The sequence below is a fragment of the Pristiophorus japonicus genome, chromosome 19 (genome assembly GCF_044704955.1).
Source record: "Pristiophorus japonicus isolate sPriJap1 chromosome 19, sPriJap1.hap1, whole genome shotgun sequence".
NCBI classification, from domain to species: domain Eukaryota; kingdom Metazoa; phylum Chordata; class Chondrichthyes; family Pristiophoridae; genus Pristiophorus; species Pristiophorus japonicus.
In genome coordinates, this window is record NC_091995.1 from 889,208 (window position 1) to 915,098 (window position 25,891).

The following is a 25,891-nucleotide window of genomic DNA, read 5'->3' on the forward strand; positions in this document are numbered from 1 at the left end:
GATGGTTCTCTTCAGCTCCTTGGCCGCAGACTGCACTTGCACGCTGTTGCTGCTGACGCTGTTCCTTGTCCTGTTCCTCTGGATAAATGGTCGTAAAACCAAAGCTGCGGCCAACTTTCCTGCCGGCCCCACTCCGCTCCCGCTGATTGGTAACCTGCATCAACTGGACCTGAGGCGGCTGGACAGGTCCCTTATGGAGGTAAATGAGACTTCCCCGGAGCTAATGAATGCAGGGCTTCTCGGTGATTGTGGGGTGCTGGGTGAGTGAGAAAAGGGCAACCTTCATTCGGAACACAAAGTGTCCCATCGACTTCACATCCCGGCTCCCCACGGCACAAGGTGAGCTGTATTTTCCTGTTCAGTACCCTCCGGCAGCACCTGTCGGAAATTCGCCAACAGCTTCAGTGTGGATTACATTTCAATGGCAGGAATTTGTGGCAAATGTGTGTCTGACCAGCCCAGCTTAACTCCTAAACTTCACTTGCCTAGAATTCGGAGTTATATCACTACTGGAATTGATTTTATATTTAAGCAATATTAACTGAAGGGTACAATCCTAAAGGGGGTTGCAGGAACAGAGAGACCTGGGGTATATGTGCCCAAATCATTGACAGTAGCAGGGCAGGTTGAGAAAGCAGTTAAAAAAGCCTACGGGATCCTGGGCTTCATAAATAGAGTAAAAATCAAGGAAGCTGTGATGAACCTTTTTATAAAACATTGGTTCGGCCTCAAATTGTGTCAATTCTGGGCACTGGAAGGATGTGAAGACCTTAGAGAAAGTTTACAAGAATAGTTCCAGGGATGAGGTACTTCAGTTACCTGGATAGACTCGGGAAGGTGGAACAGTTATGTATAACTTTGTCGGTATAATGGGACAGGACTGAGACACCCACCTTCCCCGGATTGAGGGGCCATCCTTTACGGTTGAAGTAATTGCTAGCTTTTAAATCCAGCTTTTTCTCATCTTTCCCTGACTTGTGCTTTGTTATGGCTCACTGGAAATTAAACTGCAATCTAATTCAGCTAATCTTCCTTTGCTAGCTCTCAGAGAAATATGGAACGGTATTTTCAGTGGAGATCGGAATGCAGAAAGCGGTGGTACTAACCGGCTACCACACGGTGAAAGATGCCCTTGTGAACCACGCTGACCAATTCGCTGGGAGGCCGCACATCCCCATATTTGAAGAATTGTCACTTCGACGTGGTAATATGACATTTTGATCCCTGTTTAACCTGTTCGTTTCCTCGTTGCAATCAGCTTGTCGCGATGATCGGAGTGGGATGAAATATTCCGGAATTGAGTTCTGGCCAATAGACCGCCTTCTCTCTCCCGTCTGTTAATAACCAAATGTCTCAAATTCAGCCATAAATATCTCATGTTACTAAAAGAGTCGTAGGTATTCAAAACAGTTTTTTTTATAAAGACTCGGTTCCCCATTTCAAACATTTTCCTAAGCTATGTGACCATCTATCTGCCAACCACTCCCTTGTATACCCAGGTAGGCATTCAGTCAGTAGTGTCTCGCTTCAGTGAGCTGGAACCTGTTACTGGATTTCAGCTCTTCAACAAGGTGCAGTATGATGGTGGGGGGCAGGGGGTACTTTGCAGGGTGTGCCGTCTTTGATAAGCCTTGGAACCCGTTTGTTTCTTCAGCTGGTTGGTCTTTGAAGAAGAGGTTCCCCCAGTGCCTTTACCAACATTTCTCTTTCAATCACGAGGGAAAAACCTACTTGAACTCATCCTCACCAATTAATCTGTCGCAGATGCATCTGTCCATGACAGCATTGGTAGCAGCGACCACCGTACAGTCATTGTGGAGACAAAGTCCCGTCTTCACACTGAGGACACCCTCCATCGCGTTGTGTGGCACTACCACCGTGCTAAATTAGAACAGATCTAGCAGCTCAAAAGTGGGAATCCATGAGGCGCTGAGGGCCATCAGCAGTAGCACAGATTCCCACCACAATCTGTAACCTCATGGCCTGGCATATCCCTCACTCTACCATTACCATCAAGCCAGAGGACCAAACCTGGTTCAATGAGGAGTGTAGGCGAGCATGCCAGGAGCAGCACCAGACGTACCTAAAAATGAGGTGCCAACCTGGGGAAGCTGCAACACAGGACTACATGCATGCTAAACAGTGGAAGCAACATGCTATAGACAATGCTAAGCGTTCCCACAACCAATGGATCAGATCTAAGTTCAGTAGTCCTGCCACATCCAGTTGTGAATGGTGGTGGACCATTAAACAACTAATGGGAGGAGGAGGATCCAAGAATATCTCCATCCTCAATGATGGCAGAGTCCAGCACATGAGTGCAAAAGAAAATGCTGAATTTGAGACATTTGGTTATTAATAGAAGGGAGCGATTTTCTATTGGCCAGAACTCAATTCCGGAATATTTCATCCCACTCCGATCATCGCGACAAGCTGACTGCAACAAAGCGTTTGCAACCAGCTTCAGCCAGAAGTGCCGAGTGGATGATCCATATCGGCCTCCTCCTGAGGTCCCCACCATCACAGAAGCCAGTCTTCAGCCAATTCGATTCACTCCACGTGATAACAAGAAACGGCTGAGCACACTGGATACAGCAAAGGCTATGGGCTCTGACAACATCTCGGCTGTTGTGCTGAAAACTTGCACTCCAGAACTAGCCGTGCCTCTAGCCCAGCTGTTCCAAGTACAGCGACAACACTGGCATCTATCCGACAATGTGCAAAACTACCCAGATATGTCCTAGCCACAAAAAGCAGGACAAATCCAAACTGGCCAATTGCTGCCCCATCAATGTGCTCTCCAATATTAGATGGAAGGTGTTGTCAACAGTGCTCTCAAGCGGCACTCACTCACCAATAACCTGCTCACCGATGCCCAGTTTGGGTCTGCCAGGACCACTCGGCTCCAGACCTCATTACAGCCTTGGTCCAAACAGGGACACAAGAGCTGAATTCCAGAGGTGAGGTGAGAGTGACTGCTGTTGACATCAATGCAGCATTTGACCCAGTGTGGCTTCAATGAGCCCTCGTAAAACTGGTCAATGGGAACAGGGGGAAAACGCTCGACTGGCTGGATGGCGGGACTGACCTATCAAGAAAGACTGGATCAACTGGGCTTGTATTCACTGGAGTTCAGAAGAATGAGAGGGGACCTCATAGAAACATATAAAATTCTGACGGGGTTAGACAGGTTAGATGCAGGAAGAATGTTCCCAATGTTGGGGAAGTCCAGAACCAGAGGTCACAGTCTAAGGATAAGGGGTAAGCCATTTAGGACCGAGATGCGGAGGAACTTCTTCACCCAGAGAGTGGTGAACCTGTGGAATTCTCTACCACAGAAAGTTGTTGAGGCCAATTCACTAAATATATTCAAAAAGGAGTTAGATGAGGTCCTTACTGCTAGGGGGATCAAGGGGTATGGCGAGAAAGCAGGAATGGGGTACTGAAGTTGAATGTTCAGCCATGAACTCATTGAATGGCGGTGCAGGCTAGAAGGGCCGAATGGCCTACTCCTGCACCTATTTTCTATAACTAAGACAAAGGAAGATGGTTGTGGTGGTTGGAGGTCAATCATCACAGCCCCAGGACATCACTGCAGAGATTCCTCAGGGCAGTGTCCTCGGCCCAACCAGCTTCAGCTGCCTCATCAATGACCTTCCCTCCATCATAAGGTCAGAAGTGAGGATGTTCGCTGATGACTGCACAGTGTTCAGTTCCATTTACAACTCCTCAGATATTGAAGCAGTCCATGCCCACATGCAGCAAGACCTGGACATCATTCAGGCTTGGGTTGGTAGGTGGTAAGTAACATTCGCACCACACAAGTGCCAGGCAATGACTATCTCCAACAAGAGAGAGTCTAACCACCGCCCCTTGACATTCAGTAGCATTACCATCACCGAATCCCCCACCATCAACACCTGGGGGTCACCATTGACCAGAAAACTTAACTGGACCAGCCACATAAATACTGTGGCCACAAGAGCAGGTCAGAGGCTGGGTATACTGCAGCGAGTGTCTCACCTCCTGACTCCCCAAAGCCTTTCCACCATCTACAAGACACAAGTCAAAGGATGATGGAATACTCTCCACTTGCCTGGATGAGTTGCAACTCCAACAACACTCGAGAAGCTCAACACCATCCAGGACAAAGCAGCTCGCTTGATCGACACCCCATTCACCACCTTCAACATGGCTGCAGTGTGTACCATCTACAAGATGCACTGCAGCAACTCGCCAAGGCTTCTTTGACAGCACCTCCCAAACCCACGACCTCTACCACCTAGAAGGACAAGGGCAGCAGGCGCACAGGAACACCATCACCTGCAAGTTTGCCTCCAAGTTACACAATATCCTGACTTGGAAACATCTCTGTTCCTTCATCGTTGTTGGGTCAAGGTCCTGGAACTCCATCCCTAACAGCACTGTGGGAGAACCTTCACCACATGGACTTCAGCGGTTCAAGAAGACGGCTCACCACCACCCTATCAAGGGCAATAGGGATGGGCAATAAATGCTGGCCTTGCCAGCGATGCCCACATCCCAGGAATACATTTTTAAAAAGTAAATATCAGCCATCAGAAAACTTCGCTCAATTGTCGAATATCGATTCCTCTCTCTCGAGCATTCCAAAATCTCACTGGACTTCCTCCAATAGACAAGAGTTTTAGCAATACAAACAGTGAATGTTGAATCATGAACCAATACTGTGCTAACGGTCATGGTCAGGCCAGGCAGTATTACCGCTGGAGCACCATCAATCAGAGGGTAATGGTCTTGCCTCGACCACTTTGGGTTCCTTGATTTGGGACTAAAGAGAAATCGCAGAGATTTCCATCTTGTTGAATGACCTTTTCTTAGCAGATTAAATAAATTAGAGAGTATAATTTACTCGTAAATGGGGGTAATTTTAACTTTGGGGGATTGTATAAAATGGGCGCTATCGGATCAGCCTCTCGTTGGGCATCTCTCCCAATTTTCATTCACTTCAATGGCAAAATCAGGAGAAGGCCACAATAGGTGGCCAGTTCGATATCACCCCATTTACACGGTCACCAAAAGTCAAAACCAGCTCCAGTGTGTCTGAAACTCATTGTAACAAACTGCACACGTTTCATTAGCAGGAGTGAGAGGCCAAGAGAATGTCTTTGCACTGCACAGCATACTTACATTACCAGTGCTAATGAATCAAATAGCTCTAAAATTTATTGCAAAAACTGGGGATAAAAGCATAGCGCAAAAACATTGTGGGGTGGTTTAGTCATTATTTGCCCATTTGGTATTGAATACATATAGATTGGACGCGATAGATATCATTTTATTAACCTACTTAAACGTACATGTTACTATCAATTGCAAGCATTACACTAAAACCTAAATCTAACATAAGAACACAAGAAATAGGAGCAGGAGTAGGCCACCTGGCCCCTCGAGCCTGCTCCGCCATTTAATACTATCATGGACTCAGCTCCACTTCCCTGCCCGCTCTCTATAACATACACGGGTATAAACAGTACAACCTCAATATCTGTGCCCAGGATGCAAAGGTGATCAATCTTCCTTCTCTCAATGGCACTCATCTCGGGATCTCTCCCTAACTGGGGGATCAGATTGGCTTGAATTGGATTTTTTCTACATGTTAAATCACAGAGAACAGACCTTGAACTGACAACACGCTAGACACCCGTATCTTGTGTGAGTTGCTTGGCTGGCAGCCACAAACTGCTGTACTGGTAGTTTTTATTCCTAAACAAACCCAGCAGCCTTTTCTATCCAAATTGGGCATGTTGTATAAAGGTATTGGATTCATCTCTCACACACGTCCATATAATGCCAGTCCTTGAATAACTAGATGCCAGGGAATAGGAATGGAATTGTAAAATCTTGCAAACTTTCCATGGCCTTTATACACCTAACGCCACAGCACCAAGGATTCTTGTGGGAGTTTTGATATCACTATTGCTTGAACATGAGAATTATCATTAAAAGATTAGAACAATCTTCATGTGAAGTATTCATGCTGCTCAATTCTAGATTGACAAACCTAGTTCCTTGCTGTGTTGCCTCAATCTATTGTGGGACCCTCTAACATATGAACTGTGTAAAATTAGGATCATAGGTCACACACAGTTACCCAAAGGGTCTTCGGAGTCGTAAGGCATTTTGTTAAGGAGCGGTAGTTCAAATATAGTCAAACACAACACACAATCAGGACAATCATAGTAGACATATAACCGTGACAGGTAGCTGGTATTAGTCCCAATCGGACAGAGGGCTGGTGGCACAAACAGCTCTTCTCTGCACCGTCTGCCCTGAAAAGCTCTTTAGATATCTGTTTTAATGTCTTTTTATGGGTGGGCTTGGGGTAAAGTGATGCACAGGACCATTTAACCTACAAGGGCCGTTCCCAAACCAAGGTGCCCAATGTCTCATTGAGTTCTTTGTCTCAACTCTTAGATGAAACCCTCCTCGTCACATGTCTTTCCTGTTTATACTTTCTGAAGGTCCATCTCCCCTGTCCTTATCCTCCCAATGTTGGAGTCAGACATGCTGCTCTTGGCCTTCAGATGTCTGCAGCTGCTTGTTATCAGTTATTTATGTTTATGTTGTTCAAGCTCTTGTACCACGGAAATAATCTTTAATTCTAACACCAGTCTGAAGAGACTTTTTTGTCTCGTTATTTCTTTCAATCCACGATTTCTTACAACTGATAAAACTTAAGTTACGTTTTAAGCTAATTGGTAAAATAACCAGAGAGGAGATGAGGAGATGTTTTTGATGCAAATTGTTGTGATCTGGAATTCACGGCCCGAAAGGGTGGTGGAAGCAAGTTCAAAAGTAACTTTCAGAAGGGAATTGGCTATATACCGGAAAATAAAATCTTTGCAGGGCTATGGGGAAAGGGTGGGGGGGTGGGACCAAATGGACTGCTCCCCCAAAGAGCTGGCACAGGCACAATGGTCCGAATGGCCTCCTTTAAGATTCTAAGTGATTGGTCGACTTCCTCTCTCTATTCAACAAACAGCATTGGGAAGGAGAAGAGAGATCTGGGCCTGAATAGTCATTTACTTAAAGTTCCATTGTGTAAAATGTTTGATCAGCTGTTTTTGTGTCACTTTCAGGTGTTGTATTGAGTGATGGGAAGCCTTGGCTCGACGCAAGGGCGTTAGTGTTAGCAACTCTCCGTGATTTTGGGATGGGCAAGAAATCCATCGAAGACAAGATTATTGAAGAAACCAGTTTTCTGGTAAAGGTGATTGAGAGTCATAAAGGTGAGAGCTTTGTGTGTGAGACACGTGAAATGTTGAGATTAATCATTCAATTGACATCTACGCTAATGATCCTCACTTAAATAAAAATTATCTTCCTTAAATCGCATTGAGACAAATAAATAGAGGGTGTAAATTTTTAACTTCTCACCTAGATCAGCCAGCCATTATAGAAACTGTCAGATTTTTATTCCATTGTAAATGATAATTGGATTGGTTTCATAACGTGTGGTCGACAGTTCCGTGTGTGTACAGCAAATTGAAAAGTTACCCCAAGATCTCTCTTAGAATCACTAAGGTAGTAACAGGAATTGGAGGCGTAAGGCATAAGGTTAGATTAGAATATCTTGGAGGGTGGGGGGGGCTTTTAGTTGAACAAAGAAGGATAAGAGGAGAACTAATAGAAATATTCAAAACTCAGAGGTTTTTTACAGAATAATTGGTGACAAAAGCCATTTTTGCTGGTTAGTGAGTTGGGGGCATAGTTTCAGAATAAAGTGACGCCCATTTAAAACGGAGATGAGGAGGAATTTCTTCGCAGAGGGTTGTAAATCTGTGGAATTCACTGCCCCAGAGAGCTGTGGAGGCTGGGTCATTGAATATATTTAAGATGGAGATTGAATGATGAGCGAGTCAAGGGTCATGGGGAGTGGGCAGGGAAGTGGAGTTGAGGCCAGGATCAGATCAGCCATGATCTTATTAAATGGCGGAGCAGGCTTGAGGGATCAAATGACCTGATCCTGCTCCTATTTCTTATTTTCTAATGTTCTTGTGTAAGGAGAGCTTAAATTTATGGGCATGACCAAAGAAATGAAGGTTGAGGTTAACTGTATGCTTTTTAGCCAGCGGGTTTTACAGACATTGAGTATTGTGCTGGAAACGTTGGAAGCTCACTGCACATAGCTTTCAAAAGGAAAGTGGATAAATATTAGGGAGCCGAAATTGAGCCCCTGCCCAAATAGGGCGCACCTGCCTGATTTGAACATTTTTCTCTGCGCAGTCCATGGGACGGAGATACCGCAGAAGTACAGGACTCTGAAATTGTTTTTGCCTCGGTGTGGTGTTCCGGTTGGGTGTAGGCGGAAGTGCCTTGCAGCGGGTCTGCCGTCCCGGTCAGTCATCAGCATTGCACTGACGCGTCACAATGTCCCTCCTCTTCAGTTAAAGGGAAGAGCCGCTGTGAGCTCTGCACGCTTTTAAGTTAGGTCCATTGGGCCACCAGGGAGGGCTTTGGCCAGGCACCGTAACATCGCACTACTGGCTGGTCTCGCACATTCCACCCTACGTAAACTAGAGGTGATCCAAAACTCGGCAGCCCATGTCCTAACTCACACCGAGTCCCACTCACCCATCACCCCCTGTCCTCACTGCCCCGTGTCCTAACTCGCACCCAGTCCCACTCACCCATCACCCCCTGTCCTCACTGCCCCGTGACCTAACTGGCACCCAGTCCCACTCACCCATCACCCCCTGTGCTCACTGCCCCGAGTCCTAACTCGCACCGAGTCCCACTCACCCATCACCCCCTGTGCTCACTGCCCCGAGTCCTAACTCGCACCGAGTCCCGCTCACCCATCAACCCCTGTGCTCACTGCCCTGTGTCCTAACTCACACCCAGTCTCACTCACCCATTACCTCTTGTGCTCACTGCCCCTTGTCCTAACTCGCACCGAGTCCCACTCACCCATCACCCCCTGTGCTCACTGCCCCGTGTCCTAACTCACGGCGAGTCTCGCTCACCCATCACCACCTGTGCTCACTGCCCCGTGTCCTAACTCGCACCTAGTCCCGCTCACCCATCACCCCCTGTGCTCACTGCCCCGAGTCCCGACTCGCACCGAGTCCCGCTCACCCATCACCCCCTGTGCTCACTGCCCCGTGTCCTAACTCACACCGAGTCACGCTCACCCATCACCCCCTGTGCTCACTGCCCCGTGTCCTAACTCGCACCGAGTCCCACTCACCCATCACCCCCTGTGCTCACTGCCCCGTGTCCTAACTCACACCGAGTCTCACTCACCCATCAACCCCTGTGCTCACTGCCCCGTGTCCTAACTCACACCCAGTCCCACTCACCCATCACCCCCTGTGCTCACTGCCCCGTGTCCTAACTCGCACCCAGTCCCGCTCACCCATCACCCCCTGTGCTCACTGCCCCATGTCCGAACTCGCACCTAGTCCCGCTCACCCATCACCCCTGTGCTCACTGCCCTGTGTCCTAACTCACGGCGAGTCCCACTCACCCATCACCCACTGTGCTCACTGCCCCGTGTCCTAACTCACACCAAGTCCCGCTCACCCATCACCCACTGTGCTCACTGCCCCGTGTCCTAACTCACACCAAGTCCCGCTCACCCATCACCCCCTGTGCTCACTGACCTACATTGGCTTGCGGTTAAGCAACGCATCGATTTCACAATTCTCATCATTGTTTACAAATCCCTCCGTGTCCCCTCACCCCCTCCCGATCTCTGTAACCCTCTCCAGCCACTACACGCCTCCCTATCTCTGTAACCCCCTCCAGCCCCTACACCCCTCCCTATCTCTGTAACCTCCTCCAGCCCCTACACCCCTCCCTATCTCTGTAACCCCCTCCAGCCCCTACACCCCTCCCTATCTCTGTAACCCCCTCCAGCCCCTACACCCCTCCCTATCTCTGTAACCCCCTCCAGCCCCTACACCCCTCCCTATCTCTGTAACCCCCTCCAGCCCCTACACCCCTCCCTATGTCTGTAACCCCCTGCAGCCCTACAATGCTCCCTATCTCTGTAATCTCCTCCAGCCCCTACACCCCTCCCTATCTCTGTAACCTCCTCCAGCCCTACACCCCTCCCTATCTCTGTAACCTCCTCCAGCTCCTACACCCCTCCCTATCTCTGTAACCTCCTCCAGCCCCTACACCCCTCCCTATCTCTGTAACCTCCTCCAGCCCCTACACCCCTCCCTATCTCTGTAACCTCCTCCAGCCCCTACACCCTCCCTATCTCTGTAATCTCCTCCATCCCTACACCCCTCTCTATCTCTGTAACCTCCTCCAGCCCCTACACCCCTCCCTATCTCTGTAATCTGCTTCAACCTCACAAACCACCCCCCCCCGCCCCCGAGATATCTGCACTCCTCTAATTCTGCCCTCCTGACCATCCCTGATTATAATCGCTCAACCATCGGTGGCCGTGCCTTCTGTTGCCTGGGCCCCAAGCTCTGGAACTCCCTCCCTAAACCTCTCCGCCTCTCTACCTCTCTTCCCTCCTCCTTAAAACCTCCCTCTTTGACCAAGCTTTTGGTCACCTGCGCTAATTTCTACTTATGCAGCTCGGTGTCAAATTGTTATCTCATAATATTCCTGTGAAGTGCCTTGGGATGTTTCACTCTATTAAAGGCGCTATATAAATACAAGTTGCTGTTATTTTAATGTTGAATAATGTGCTTATTGATAGGTCAGCCATTTGAAACAAGACAGATTATAAATTCTGCTATAAGCAACATCATCTGCTCAATCCTATTTGGTGACCGCTTTGATTATGACGATAAAACATTTATCAGCTTAACAGTGATGAATACTGAGATTGTTGCACTGGCTGGATCAGCTTCAATACAGGTCATTGTTTTTATATATTACGGTAGTCTGGCTGACTCTTTAAATTGCGTGCAAGTTCATGTACATGAGGATTTCCTCAACTAACTCTTATAGGCTGAGACTTTTTCTTAACATTGACAAGATGTGTGGGTGATATATGTTTAAAAGTATGGGCCCAAGTTTCCACACGATAAAAAGCGGGAGCCCCTCCGAGCTGGGCGCCCGTTTTTCGCGCCTAAAATGGCGCCTAAAAAAAGACTCGCGATTCTGGAGCGTTCTGCAGCTCCGTGTCTGTTTGGCGCGGCGCCCAGGGGGGCGGAGCCTACACTCGCGCCGATTTTGTAAGTGGGAGGGGGCGGGTACTATTTAAATTAGTTTTTTTCCTGCCGGCAACGCTGTGCGTTGGAGCGTTCGCACATGCTCAGTGTGAAGGAAACATTGGCGCTCGGCCATTTTTGTAGTTCTTTGTAGCTGTTTAATTTTTGAACATTTTTTTAATAAAAGCACATTGCCCTCAGCACATCAGCACTTGCAGCCTTCTCACTGTCTCCTCCCCCCCCCCCCGGGAAAGAACGGGCGCCTCAGGCTGACTGCACCATTCTCCCTGGCTGAAGCACTCTCACACAGGTAGGAAGATGGTTTATTGAATCTTTTCTTGGCTTATAAATGTTTATTCAGGTTGGATTTATTTGTATCATATTTGTATAAGTATAATAAGGATTTATTGTAGAATTTAATGAGTTCCCTTCCCCCCCCCCCCGTTCTGGACGCCTAATTTAAACCTGCGCCTGATTTTTTAATGTGTAGAACATGTTTTTTCAGTTCTGCAAAAATCTTCACTTGCTCCATTCTACTTTAGTTTGGAGTACGTTTTCACTGTGGAAACTTTCAAATCAGGCGTCAGTGGCCGGACACACCCCCTTTTGAAGAAAAAATTCTGTTCCAAAGTAGAACTGTTCTACCTGACTAGAACTGCAGAAAAAAAAATGTGGAGAATTGCGATTTCTAAGATAGTCCGTTCTCCACCAGTTGCTCCTAAAAATCAGGCGCAAATCATGTGGAAACTTGGGCCCTATATGTGGTGATGCATGTTTAAAAGTATATGTGTATGTGTGTGTGTGCGTCGGGGGAAGTCTCTGCATGGATTAAATTCGTGGATAAACATTGGCCCAGAACTTGCGGTTCGGAGGCTTCCCGCGGGCGGATGCCTTGACCGTAAAACATTCTACGAAAGTACCCGGTGGCCTGGGAGGCTCGGATACATCTGATCCTGGGCCTCTATGCGTACGCTGGCATAGAGGCACACATATCCCAGGAGCGCATGGTCTTCGTATGCATCACTGGCATCACATGGGCCGGTTCAACCTATCAAAATGGGGCGATCCCCATTCATACTTCTGGTAATTCCATTTCTACGGAGCTGCCATTAGTATGAATGGGAATACCCTAAAAACACACAAACACATTAAATACATTTAGAAAAACACATTACATATTTAAAATTAATTAAAATGCAATTGAATTAAATATTTTATAAAAAAACAAAATTTAGATTGTTTTTTAACCATGTTTTAACGGCTAAAAATCAACTTACCTTAATGGACAGGGTTTTTAACAGATAAATGAGTGATAACATTTAATTTTTCTATTTTTTTAACTCTTACGGTGGTGCTTTAATCAGTGTAAGAATTTCAAGGGCATTCCCTGGGTAAATAGCCCAACTCTCCGCCTGTGGAGCCCCTTCTCCTTCGGATGTGGTGGATCTTGACAGATCGCGAGTTGCGGGTTTAGGCGCATGCCCTTCGCATACCTAAACCCCAAACTTGTGCGGCCCCTACAGGCGAGTGCACACCTCGTTGTCGCCCATAGGGGCCGTGAATTCAGGCCCAATGATTCATTATCATCTGTTTCTGTCCAAGATGAATTGGACCACCCTTCATTGTTAAATGTGTGCACTCTGGTAGCTGTCTCCCGAATCAAGAGAAACAAACTACCTCCATTTTCTACAGCCTTTGATACAGTTCACTGCACCATCTTCCTCCAACACCTCTCCACCGTTGTCCAGTTGGGTGGGACTGCACTTGCCTGGTTCCATTCTTATCCATCTAATGGTAGCCAGAGAATCACTTGCAATATCTTCTCTTCCCGCCCCCGCATCGTTACCTCTGGTGTCCCCCAAGGATCTATCCTTGGCCTCCTCCTATTTCTCATCCATATGCTGCCCCTTGGCGATATCATCTGAAAACACAGGGTCCGTTTCCACATGTACTCTCGCAATACCCAGCTCTCCCTCACACCACTTCTCTCGACCCCTCCATAGTCTCTAAATTATCAGGCTGCTTGTCCGACATCCAGTACTGAATGAGCGCACATTTCCTCCAAACTAAATATTGGCAAGATCAAAGCCATTGTCTTCGGACCCCACCACAAACCTAGCCATTGGTTCCATCCTACTCCTTGGAAACTGGCTGAGGCTGAACCAGACTGTTCTCGACCTTGGTGTCATGTCTGACCCAGAGATGAGCTTCCAACCACATATCCCTCTAGACTTAACCATTCCAACACACTCCTGGCCAGTTTACCAAGTTCTACCCTCTGTAAACTTGAGCTCATCCAAAACACAACTTCCCATGTCCTAACTTGCCCCACAACCCATTCACCCATCACCCCTGAGCTCACTGACCCACATTGGCTTTAGTTTTTTAAACATTCTTGTTTTCAAATCCCTCCATAGCCTTGCCCCCTCCCTCTCTCTGTAATCCCTGTAATCTCCTCCAGCCCCACAAACCTCTGAGATAGCTGCACTCCTCTAATTCTGGCCTCTTGAACATCCCTGATTTTCAACTGCCAAGACCCTAAGCTCTTGAATTCCCTCCCTAAAGCTCTCCGTCTCTCAACCTGTCTTTCATCCTTTAAGACACACCTTAAAACTTACCTCTTTGTTCAAGCGTTTGGTCACCTGCCATAATACCCTCTTCTATGGCTCAGTGTCAAATTTTGTTTTACAATGCTCCTGGGACATTTTGCCACATTAAAGCTGCTGTATAAATACAAGATCTTGTTAACTTTTCCTGAAATTCATAGCTATAATCAACAACAATAACCTGTATTTATATAGCGCCTATAACATAGTGAAACATCCCAAGGCACATCAGAGGAATATTATCAGATAAAAAATTTGGCAGCGAGCCATATCGGTAGAAATTAGCACAGGTGACCAAAAGCTTGGTGAAAGAGGGAGGTTTTAAGGAGCCTTCAAAGAGGAACAAGAGGTAGAGAGGTGGGGAGGGTTAGGGAGGGAGTTCCAGGGCTTGGGGCCCAAGCAACAGAAGGTAGGGCCACCAATGATTGAGCGATTATAATCAGAGATTCTCAAATGGCAGAATTAGAGGAGCGCAGACATCTCGGGGGTGGGGAGGGAGGAGGGGTGTGGGGGCTGGAGGAGATTATAGAGATAGGGAGCAGCGAGGCCATGGAGGGATTTGAAAATAAGGATGAGAATCCCTGCTGTATGGAACATTCTAATGAAAACTCAATTCGCACGCTGGTGCCCACCTGAGTAAATTAATGGAAGGAATTTACCAGGAAGCTATAACACAGCCGCTGCTCCCTGGGCATAACTTTGCCCTATTTTAACGTAACCGGCCCGGGAGTGAACGTGTGGGTCCGAGTCAGGCTCCCATTTTACACTTGTCCGATTTTTGCTAATAGCGTAGAACAGGCAATATCGGATAGGCGGTCCTTTATACATTGTCGCCAAAAGTTAGAAGTACTTCCCACTGGGAAGGAAATTTGGTCGGGGGACCTAATGAGCAGCCAACACGCTATCCCCCATTTTACCCCATCACTGTATGTTACTTGTTACATGCACCGATCATGAACAAACCCATCACGGGGTAACTGAGGGCCTGAGCTTGTTGTTTTTCTTCCAATCCAGCTGTTCAATTCCTACCCATTTCTGGGATTTCTGATTCCAAATCGCCAAAGACTTATGAAAAATCAACAGAAGATGCATGCCATCTTCAATGAGTTGCTCAAACCGAGCCAAGAAACGCTAAGTGAGAACAGCATCCAGAACCTCAGTCAGGCATTGATGATGAGACAACAACAGGTACATTGACTCAACTTTTCAGCAGAAAAGGGAACTTTACTATATTTCTGACACTGCGTGAGGAAGTGTCTGTTATCATATCAGCCAATCCGATCACTGGTTAATTAAAAGAGCCACCACTGTAGAGGCCAAAGTGCCCATTGTGTCTGCCTGGATTGCTAACAACTTTCAGTGTGTTAATTACGTGGTGCAAATGTATAGGGAACAGTAGCAAATGTTACTGGACTAGTAAACCAGAGGTCTGGGCTAGTGATCCAGGGACATGAGTACAAACCCACCATGGTAGCTCGGGAAATTAAATAAATCTGGAATAAAAAGCCAGTGGTGACCATGAAACTACTGGATTGTTGTAAAAAGCCATCTGATTCACGAATGTCCTTCAGGGAAGGAAATCTGCCATCCTTACCCGACATGCACTTTGACAGAAAAAAAATCAAAGAGTGAGTTAACTGTTTCTCTCCCCCACTGATGCTGCCTGACCCGCTGAGATTTCCAGCATTTTTTGTTTTTATTTCAGGTTCCAGCATCCTTAGTATTTTGCTTTTGTACTGAAATTCTGCCTGCTTTGCACCCACATTCTCGTCCCATTTTGTTGGAGATTTTAACCTCTTTAAGATGAATGGATTTATACCTTAACTTCAGTAAGACTAACCCCTTAAGCATTGGTTTCCTATCAGAAGGCATTAAAGTTTAATGGTGAATTCAGAAAGAAGAACGAACTTTCCTTTATAGAATCATAGAACCATAAAACAGTACGGCACAGAAGGAGGCCATTCAGCCCATTGTGCCTGTTCCTGTTCTTTGGTAGAGCTGTCCATCAATCCCATTCCCCTGCTCTTTCCCCATAGCCCTGTAATTTGTTCCCTGTCAAGTATTTATCCAATGAATGTTACCGAGAATCTGCTTCCACCATCCTTTCAGGAGAGGATTCCAGATCACACAACTCGCCGTGTAAAAATGTTTCCTTTTGCGAATCGATTTAAATCTGTGTCCTCTGGTTGCCAATCCTTCAGCCACTGGAAACAGTTTCTCCTTATTTACTCTATCAGAACTATTCATGATTTTGAACACCTCTATCCAATCTCCTCGTAACCTTCTCTGCTCTAAGAACAACCCCAGCTTCTCCAGTCTCTCCATATAACTGAAGTCCCTCATCCATGGAACCATTTTGGTAAATCTCTTCTGCACCCTCTCCAAGGCCTTGACATCCTTCCCAAAGTGTGGTGCCCAGAATTGGACACAGTACTCCAGCTGTGCCCCAACAAATGTTTTATCCAGCGACTTGAGGTGTCTACTGTACATGGTGCATGTACTGTACATGGTCCTGCCCTCCTGTATGGCTCAGAGACATGGACCATGTACAGTAGACACCTCAAGTCACTGAAGAAGTATCACCAACGATGTCTCCGCAAGATCCTACAAATCCCCTGGGAGGACAGACGCACCAAAGTTAACGTCCTCGACCAGGACAACATCCCCAGCATCGAAGTACTGACCACACTTGATCAGCTCCGCTGGGCAGGCCACATTGTCCGCATGCCAGACACGAGACACCCAAAGCAAGCGCTCTACTCGGAACTCCTTCACGGCAAACGAGCCAAAGGTGGGCAGAGGGAACGTTACAAGGGACACCCTCAAAGCCTCCCTGATAAAGTGCAACATCCCCACTGACACCTGGGAGTCCCTGGCCAAAGACCGCCCTAAGTGGAGGAAGTGCATCCGGGAGGGCGCTGAGCACCTCGAGTCTCGTCGCCGAGAGCATGCAGAAAGCAAGCGCAGGCAGCGGAAGGAGCGTGCGGCAAACCAGTCCCACCCTCCCCTTCCCTCAACCACTGTCTGTCCCACCTGTGACAGGGATTATGGCTCACGTATTGGACTGTTCAGCCACTAAAGGACTCGTTCTAAGAGTGGAAGCAAGTCTTCCTCGATTCCGAGGGACTGCCTATGATGATGATCAGAATGTTTTATAAAGGTTAAGCATAACTTGTTTACTTTTGTACTCTATGCTCTAGTAATAAAGCCAAGAATCCCATATGCTTTTTTTAAACAATCTTTTCAACTTGTCCCACCACCTTCAAAGATTTATGTATGTAGACCCCCAGGTCTCTCTCTGTTCCAGCACCCAATTTAAAATTATCCCATTTGGTTCAGATTGGCTCTCCTCATTCTTCCTACCAAAATATATCGCATCACACTTCTCTGTGTTAAATTGCATCTGCCATGTGTTTGCCCATTTCACCAGTCTGCCTGTGTCCTCCTGAAGTTTGTTACTATCCTCCTCTTTGTTTACTACATTTCCAATTTTCATGTCATCTGCAAACATTGAAATTATGTCCTGTTTGTCCATTAATATGGCCCCTTTCATGATTCCACGACGTCCCCAAGCACTTTACAGCCAATGATGTACTTTCAAAGTGTAGTCACTGTTGTAATGTAGGAAACTTGCCTTCCTTTACTTCCCTCTTTCACAGCAAGCTCCCACAAACAGCAATGTGATAAAGACCAGATAATCCATTCTTGATTGAGGTATAAATGTTGGCCAGGACACCAGGGAGAACTGCCCTGCACTTCCTTAACTAGTGCCATGGGATATTTTATGTCCACCTGAGAGAACAGATCAAACCTCGCTTTAACGTCTCATCTGAAAGGCGGCACTTCCGACAGTACAACACTCGCTCAGTACTGCGCTGAAATATCAGCCGAGATTATGTGCTGAGGTTTGTGAAGTGGGACTTGAACCCATGATGTACTGACTCAGAGGCGAGAGATGTTTCACTCTCATTTAGTCCAGGTCAGTCCAGCAATTTATGTATGCAAATATTTGGCTGAAAATGTGAAACATTCTCCTTTATTCTAATGTGTGTAAAGAAATCAGGGGGCCAAGATTTAGAACTTCAGAAAAAGGACCTGCTGGTTACAATCATGGACCTGTTTGGTGCCGGCACAGAGACCATTACCACTACAATCTGCTGGGGGCTTCTTCTCATGATGAAATATCCAGAAATCCAGAGTAAGAAATCGTTAGCTTCGCTTCTGTTAGTTTTGTGTTGCTGTTAAATACGTTACCTGATCAGCCCTTTATACATGTCCTCTGAGGTACATTTGATGAAGATCTGTAATTGATATCATTGTATTGGTGCTGTGTATTGAATGCTCGTCCAGTGCTCAAATCCAGTCCTGACTGATGGATAAACTACTCCTGTGTCTCACTGCTGTAAGAATCTGAGATACGGTAGTCTGAATCTGGCTCCCACTGGCCCTGGAGCCGAGTACTAAAACGTCCCTAAGATTAGCACTAATTTGTTGCTGTTAATGAGTAATGGCTCGGCTGGTTGGTATCAGAAAGAGCTGATCAGTGAGCGAGCAAGTGGGACCTTTCCAAGCTCGAGCGGAGTCCAAGAAAACACGTCCGGGCATGGAAGATCGGACCGGAGTCAATCTTCATTGCAGATTCATAGATGATGCAAGTATGACGCAACATCAATGTTTATAATTCTACATTTTAAATTCTATTGTTTGCCATGGAACGAGGGCTGGAATAATTTCATAGTCAAACAAGGACATTCTATACCTAGGAATACAAGTTAGAAGGACACCGGGGTTACCTTTAAGACACCTGCTGTGTGGTACATGCTGACCAATGTATGGTGCACACTCCTGATTTGCAGTGTTACTCCTGTAGCTGAACACTAGACGGAATGCCCTAAACTCCAGAACATGCAGATCTCCATCCCTACACCGACACCATCACAAAGGTGCTTTGAGAGTAACTGGGTTTGTACCAACTTTCCCTGGTCAAAGCCCAGCCATATCCCCTAATTGCTGCCTGGGATACGCTCCGATCTTGTAAATCAGAGGTCAGAGTGAACTAAGAACACAGAATGAGAAGACAAAGGTGCAAAATCAATTTGCCTCAAATGACTGGAGTTGCGAGGATCGCTTCTCTCGCCCACATACACACACACACAAAGCCTTCCATGGATACATCAGGAATCCAACAGGACCAGCCGAGGCTGTGTCCACCCAATTCACTCAGTAAATAATAGCTCAATATCTGATTCGGAATTGGACTGAAGAGGACCTGCAACAACTTCTCTTCCCGCCTCTGCATCATTACATCTGATGTTCCCCCCGCAAGAATCTATCCTTGGCTCCGTTATTTCTCATCTTGGCGCCATCATCCAGAGACACAGCATCAGTTTCCACATGTACGCTGATAACACCCAGCTCTTCCTCACCACCACGTATCTCGACCACTCCACAGTCTCGAAATTGTCAGACTGCATGTCCGGCATCCAGTTCTGGATGAGCAGACATTTTCTCCACTTGAATAGTGGGAAGACCGAAGCCATTGTTTTCAGTCCCCGCCACAAACTCCGTTTCCTAGACACTGACTCCATCCCTCTCCCCAACTCCGTCTGAGGTTGAACCAGACTCTTCATAACCTTGGCGTCATTTTCGACCCTGAAATGAGCAATCGACCACATATCCACAGCATAACTAAGACCTCCTATTTCCACCTCCGCAACATCGCCCGTCTCCCCCCCTTGCCTCAGCTCATCCACTGCTGAAACCCTCGTCTATGCCTTTGTTACCTCCAGACTTGACTATTCCATAGCACACCTGGCTGGCCTCCCACTTTCAACCCTAGGTAAACAAGAGGTGATCCAAAACTCGGCTGCCTGTGTCCTAACTCGAACCAAGTCCCGCTCACCCATCACCCCCTGTGCTCGCTGACCGACATTGGCTTCCGGTTAAGCAACGCCTCAATTTCAAAATTCTCATCCTTGTTTACAAATCCCTCCAACGCTTCGCTCCTCCCTATCTCTGTAATCTCCTCCAGCCCCACAACCACCCCCCCTCCCCCCCAGAGATGTCTGCGCTCCTCTAATTCTGCCCTGCTGACCATCCCTCATTGTAATCGCTCCACCATCGGTGGCCGTGCCTTCAGCTGCCTGGGCCCCAAGCTCTGGAACTCTCTCCCTAAACTTCTCTGCCTCTCTAGCTCGCTTTCCTTATTCAAGACGCTCCTTAAAACCTACCTCTTTGACCAAGCTTTTGGTCACCTGCTTTCTAATTTCTACTTACATGGCTCAGTGTCATTTTTTTATCTCCTTCTCCTCCTGTGAAGCGCTTTGGGATGTTTCACCATGTTAAAAGCGCTATACAAATACAAGTTGTTGTTGTTGTTAGAAAGGTATGTGTAGATGGAAATGGTCAATTATTCCAATTAACACATTCAACAACAACAGCAAAACCTTTTATTTATTCATCATAATCAAAACCATGTTGGCCTTTCGTAGACTCATATTCAACAAACTATCTCCTGCAGTATCGATCGTGTTGGACTACTGCCCTCAAAAAATGCTCTGATGAGGAATCGTTAAATATACACCTTCAGTCAAATTCTTCTAAACATTTATAAGCAATATAAATGCTTAGAAATGAAACAATCAAGTTACGAGCTCTATTATTTTAGCCAAGCCAAAGAATCACTGAAATTTACAGCACGGAAGAAGGCCATTTCGGCCCATCGTGTCCACGCCGGCCAACAAAGAGCTACCCAGCCTAATCCCACTTTCCAGCTCTTGGTTCGTAGCCTTGTGGGTTATGACGCTTCAAGTTCATATCCAAATACTTTATAAATGTGGTGAGGGTTTCTGCCTCTACCATCCTTTCAGGCCGTGAGTTCCAGACCCCCAGCACCCTCTGGGTGAAGAAATTCCCCTCATATCTCCTCTAAGCCTCCCCCCAATGACTTTAAATCTATGTCCCCTGGTTGTTGACCCCTCTGCTAAGGGAAATAGGTCCTTCCTATCCACTCTATCCAGGCCCCTCATAATTTTGTACACCTCAATAAGGTTTTCCCTCAGTCTCCTCTGTTCCAAAGAAAACAACCCCAGCCTATCCAATCTTTTCTCATAGCTAAAATTCTCCAGTTCAGGCAACATCCTCGTAAATCTTCTCTGTACCCTCTCTCGTGCAATCACATCTTCCCTGTAATGCGGTGACCAGAACTGCACGCAGTACTCCAGCTGTGACCTAACTAGTGTTTTGTACAGTTTAAGCTTAACCTCCCTGCTTTCGTATTTTATGCTTCGGCTAATAAAGTCACGTATTCCGTATGCCTTCTTAACCAGCAGGCCCCGAACTCTTTCTCCATTATCGACATTTTCTATTTCAGAGAAAGTTCAGCAAGAAATTGATGGAGTGATAGGAGCTGGAAGATTCCCGAGGACAGAAGACCGGAAGCACATGCCCTACACCGACGCAGTGATACACGAAATCCAAAGGTTTGCCAATGTTGTCCCATTGAACCTTCCTCATTCAACAACCGTGGACATGCACCTTCGAGGGTATTTTCTTCCAAAGGTAGACAAACAAGGTTTAAATGTCACAACTTGTGCTTGTAGTATATTGCAATGTAATATTAATGTGCTTTCTAAGTAGGAAAAGTCAGAGAATTAGAAGAGAAACTCATTCAAAGAAGGAGCACTTTGAACATTCCCAATTAGTAAATCAGTGAATCGTATTTTTAATAGTGGGGACAACCCATTATCTTTTAGCAACATTACTTAATTTTATTCTCCATTGAAATCGCACAAGTGCACAACGTCAGAATTATTTTGTTTGTTTTCAGGGAACTTACGTGATCCCCATGCTGACCTCTGTGCTGTTCGATAAAACTCAGTGGGAAAAGCCACATGAATTTAACCCGTCTCACTTCCTGGATGCTGAGGGAAAGTTTGTGAAGAGAGATGCTTTCTTGGCTTTCTCTGCAGGTAATGGATGGGAGAACGATGCATTCCTTTGGTAAAGTATTTTCACTTATCAGGATGATATCATGCTCTGTTGAGAACAATTGTTATTTGCAAATAGCAACAACCTCAAAAATTGCACAATCAGATATTCTAATCCAAACACCAGCTTTGTAGATGAAGTCCCCATTTTGACACCAGTTAAAATTTAAGAACATAAGAATTAGGAACAGGAGTACGCCCTATGGCCCATCGACCTCAACCCCACTTTCCCGCCTGATTTCCATATCCCTCGCTTCCGCGAGACTCCAAAAATCTATCTTCGCAGCCTTGCATATATTCAGAGATTCAGCATCCACAGCTCTCTGGGGCAGAGAAGTCCAAAGATTCACATCACTCTGAGTGAAAAAATTCATCCTCCTCTCTGTCTTAAATGGATGATCCCTTAACCTGAGACTGTGCCCCTTAGTTCCAGACACTCCAGCCCAGGGAAACAACCTCTCAGCATCTACCCTGTCAATCGCCTTCAGAATCTTGTATGTTTCAATGAGATCACTTCTCAATTCTTCTAAACTCCAGAGAGTATAGGGCCATTCTACACAATCTCTCATCATAAGACAGCCCTCTCATCCCAAGAATTAATCTAGTGTGCCTTTGTTGTACCGCCTTCCTTAAATGAGGAGACCAAAACTGTGCACAGTACTCCAGGTATGGTCTTACCAAGGTCCTGTACAATGGTAGCAAGACTTCCTTACACTTATATTCCAAACCCCTTGCAATAAAGTACAATATGCCATTTGCCTTCCTTATTGCTTGCTGTACCTGCATGCTAGCTTTCTGTGTTTCTTGCACAGGGATACCCAAATCTCTCTGAACACCAATATTTCAAAGTTTCTCACCATTTAATGTTTTTCTATTCTTCCTGACAAAGTGAATAACCTACATTATCCTCCATCTGCCATCTTACTGCCCACTCACTTAGACTATATATATATATATATATTACATCCCTTTGCAGATTTTTTTGTGTTCTCTTCACAGCTTACTGTCCCACCTAGCTTTATATTGTCAGCAAATTGGATACATAACACGGTCACTTCATCTATGTCATTAATATAGATTGTAAATCGCTTCAGCATAGAAGGCAATTTACAAGCAGAGTGTAGTCACATATAGAGCACACAAACCTAAGCAAGGGTCTTATTGTGCTGCCTGAACAAAGGATAAAGCTTACATTTATACACAGCTTTCTTATCAAACTGGAGCTGGCATTGCCTAATACGGTCATCTCTGATTACGGCATAGTCGAGAGACAAAAGCCTGCATTGTCCTCAACATACAGCAACAGCATAGACTTTCTTATGGTAACATGATATTTCTAATCTAAACATTCTATTCTGAAAATATCCAAGGCCAGTTGGTTGCAAACACCAGTTGTTGCGAAGTGAAATCCGTGTGTGGCACTCTCTCTCCAATGATACCAACCATATGTTTTCCCCATATGGAAAGAACTAAGCATGATAACTTCTCAGACGCTGAATTAACCGAGTTCCACAGGCCAACACCCAACCACTTACTGATGGAAGGCTTGCGTGTAACTGGAGCATTTCTCACCAAAGTCAAACAGAAATGTGACAGCGTTTCTCGATTTATTTCACCTTTGTTCCTTTCTGCCATTTAGCACATTACCAAAGCTGCCATCAGTTCACAACATGCTGGCAACTCTATGTGGTCACATTCATTCATTGTTTCAATGGGTCTTCAGATTGGAGTATTGGAGGAAATAACTGTTGCTGGATGTGTCAACAGCAGTTCAGAAATCAGTCCCCAATGGCTGTAACTTGTAATCTCACTTAATAGAATTAAAATGAGCAAGTGCCACAGATAGGGGACAATAAACAAACTACTGCAAATTAAATTGCCTATCTTTGCTGGTGGTAGCTGCAATGTATTTGCTTCATGGTTTCTTTGCATAAGAATTCATAGCAACACATTGTTATTAAGAGCGAGTTGGTTTATTAACAAAGGTTTAACAATCACACTACACATTACCAGTTCATCCAACAGGCTCACAATCATACCTCATCGTGGATGATCTGGACCCAACTGACTGAGATGAACTTATGAAGAAAGGTTGAGCCTATTCTCATTGGAGTTTAGAAGAATGAGAGGTGATCTTATTGAAACGTATAAGATTCTGAGGGGGCTCGACAGGGTAGATGCAGAGAGGATGTTTCCCCTCATGGGGGAATGTAGAACTAGGGGGCCATAGATTCAGAATAAGGGGGCCACCCATTTAAAACGGAGATGAGGAGAAATTTCTTCTCTTAGAGGGTCGTGAATCTGTGGAATTCTCTGCCCCAGAGAGCTGTGGAGGCTGGGTCATTGAATATATTTAAGGTGGAGATAGATAGATTTTTCAACGATAAGGGAGTCCAGAGTTATGGGGAGTGGGCAGGGAAGTGGAGTTGAGGCTAAAATCAGATCAGCCACTGAAGTGGAGATTAAATAATTAACCTCGACACAGTCTTTTAGGAATCAAACACAACTAAGTTTATTTTACTTGCAAGGGAGAAAACAGTAAGTCCCTACTGAACTCTCCGATCCCGTTTCTCTCTGGACAAAGAACACACAGGGTTTTTATAGTTACTCAGCCTATAATGGCCGGACATTCAATACATGAGACATGCATTGATTTGAATGGTCACTGCCCCTTGTCATTCAGGTGAAGCTGGTTCGTATCCCGCCTACCCCGGGACTTGTCCAGTGTGACTTATTGCTCCACTTCAGCTATGATAGTATTTAATGGTGGAGCAGGCTCGAGGGACCAAATGGCCTACTCCTGCTCCTATTCCTTATGTTCTTATGACTGGCGTTTTATTGAGTCTTGTGAACATTATGTGACTGGCTAAGCCACTCACAATGCAACAACTCTCCAAACCTGTGAGCATCCTCACAAGTGCATACATTACAGCAGGGAGATCCATTGCACTCTATGAATGATAAGCACATTGTGTGAAGGTCAGTGTGGGACTGAACATACCCCGTTCTTTTCCAGGTCGGAGGGCGTGTGCTGGTGAGGCACTGGCTAGGGTCGAGCTCTTCCTGTTCTTCACAACTCTGCTGCAGAAGTTTCACTTCCATTGCCCGCCCGGGGTCACTGATGTGGACCTCACACCACGAAAGGGTATAATACTGGTCCCAGTACCACAAGGAGTTTGTGCCAGGCCCCGCTGATGGCCAGCGATGCTCCCTGCACACATCTCACTGGTGGATTTCTAGACATGGGCCCACAGCAACTTGAGAGCCTTGCAATCGAGTTACCCTTATCTTTAGTCTACATGCTGGAAAATTATTCCTCGTTTGTGCCGGTTTTTGTATCTTCATGCCTTCTCACAACGATGATAACATTTCCAACGGATCAATTCAGAATTTTCTCTAATTTTAAACGAAAGCTTGAATTCCACCCAGAGGTGCGATTCCAACTGCAGATTAATTACATCTCCATTCCAGACTCAGACCTGCAACGCAACCTGTACGACTTATTCATTTTGTTGTTGAAAAAAACTTGCTTTTACATAGTGCATTGAGTTAATCGGGAGGTCAAAAATGTTTTCTAACTAATGGATTACAGCAGCTGAAAGGATTATTGCTTAAACCTGCAGTCAATTGTGTTTATCTCTGATCGTGGCCATGTTGTGGTCCGATTCTAATCTAATCACATAGCTGTGGAAAAAAACTCCTCGGGCACTCATTCAATGTTCTTCAAAACATATCGGCTGTAGGATTAATATTTACATGTCGAATAAATATCTAAAAAAAACAAACTCATTCAAATGATGTAAAATGTTGTTCGTTACTGGAATATGTGACTCGGGATGCAGAAGGCGGAGGTAGGGTGTGATCAGTGTGGATGTGAAACTGTTTCACTCACTTTTCATCCTCTGGTGCAGCTCATAGTGGATTTATTGCAAGTATCAATAATCCAGTTTGCAAAGAAGAAGAAAAAAAGAAAGACTTGGATTTATATAGCGCCTTTCACAACCACCGGACGTCTCAAAGCACTTTACAGCCAATAAAATACTTTTGAAGTGTGGTCACTGTTGCAATGTGGGAAACGCAGCAGCCAATTTGCGCACAGAAAGCTCCCACACACAGCAATATGATAATGACCAGA

The 25,891-nt window shown here is 45.9% G+C and overlaps 1 protein-coding gene across 1 annotated transcript; it reads left to right on the forward strand.

Annotated features, from left to right (window-relative positions):
• LOC139229603 (cytochrome P450 2K1-like) lies at positions 1–25,541 on the forward strand. The gene is made up of 9 exons (XM_070861107.1): positions 1–199; positions 1,042–1,204; positions 7,122–7,271; positions 10,706–10,866; positions 14,783–14,956; positions 17,825–17,966; positions 21,141–21,328; positions 21,597–21,738; positions 24,773–25,541. The coding sequence occupies exons 1-9, from the start codon at positions 2–4 to the stop codon at positions 24,949–24,951; spliced, it is 1,497 nt and encodes a 498-aa protein (XP_070717208.1). The 5' UTR covers position 1; the 3' UTR covers positions 24,952–25,541.
• Positions 25,542–25,891: the final 350 nt, after the last annotated feature.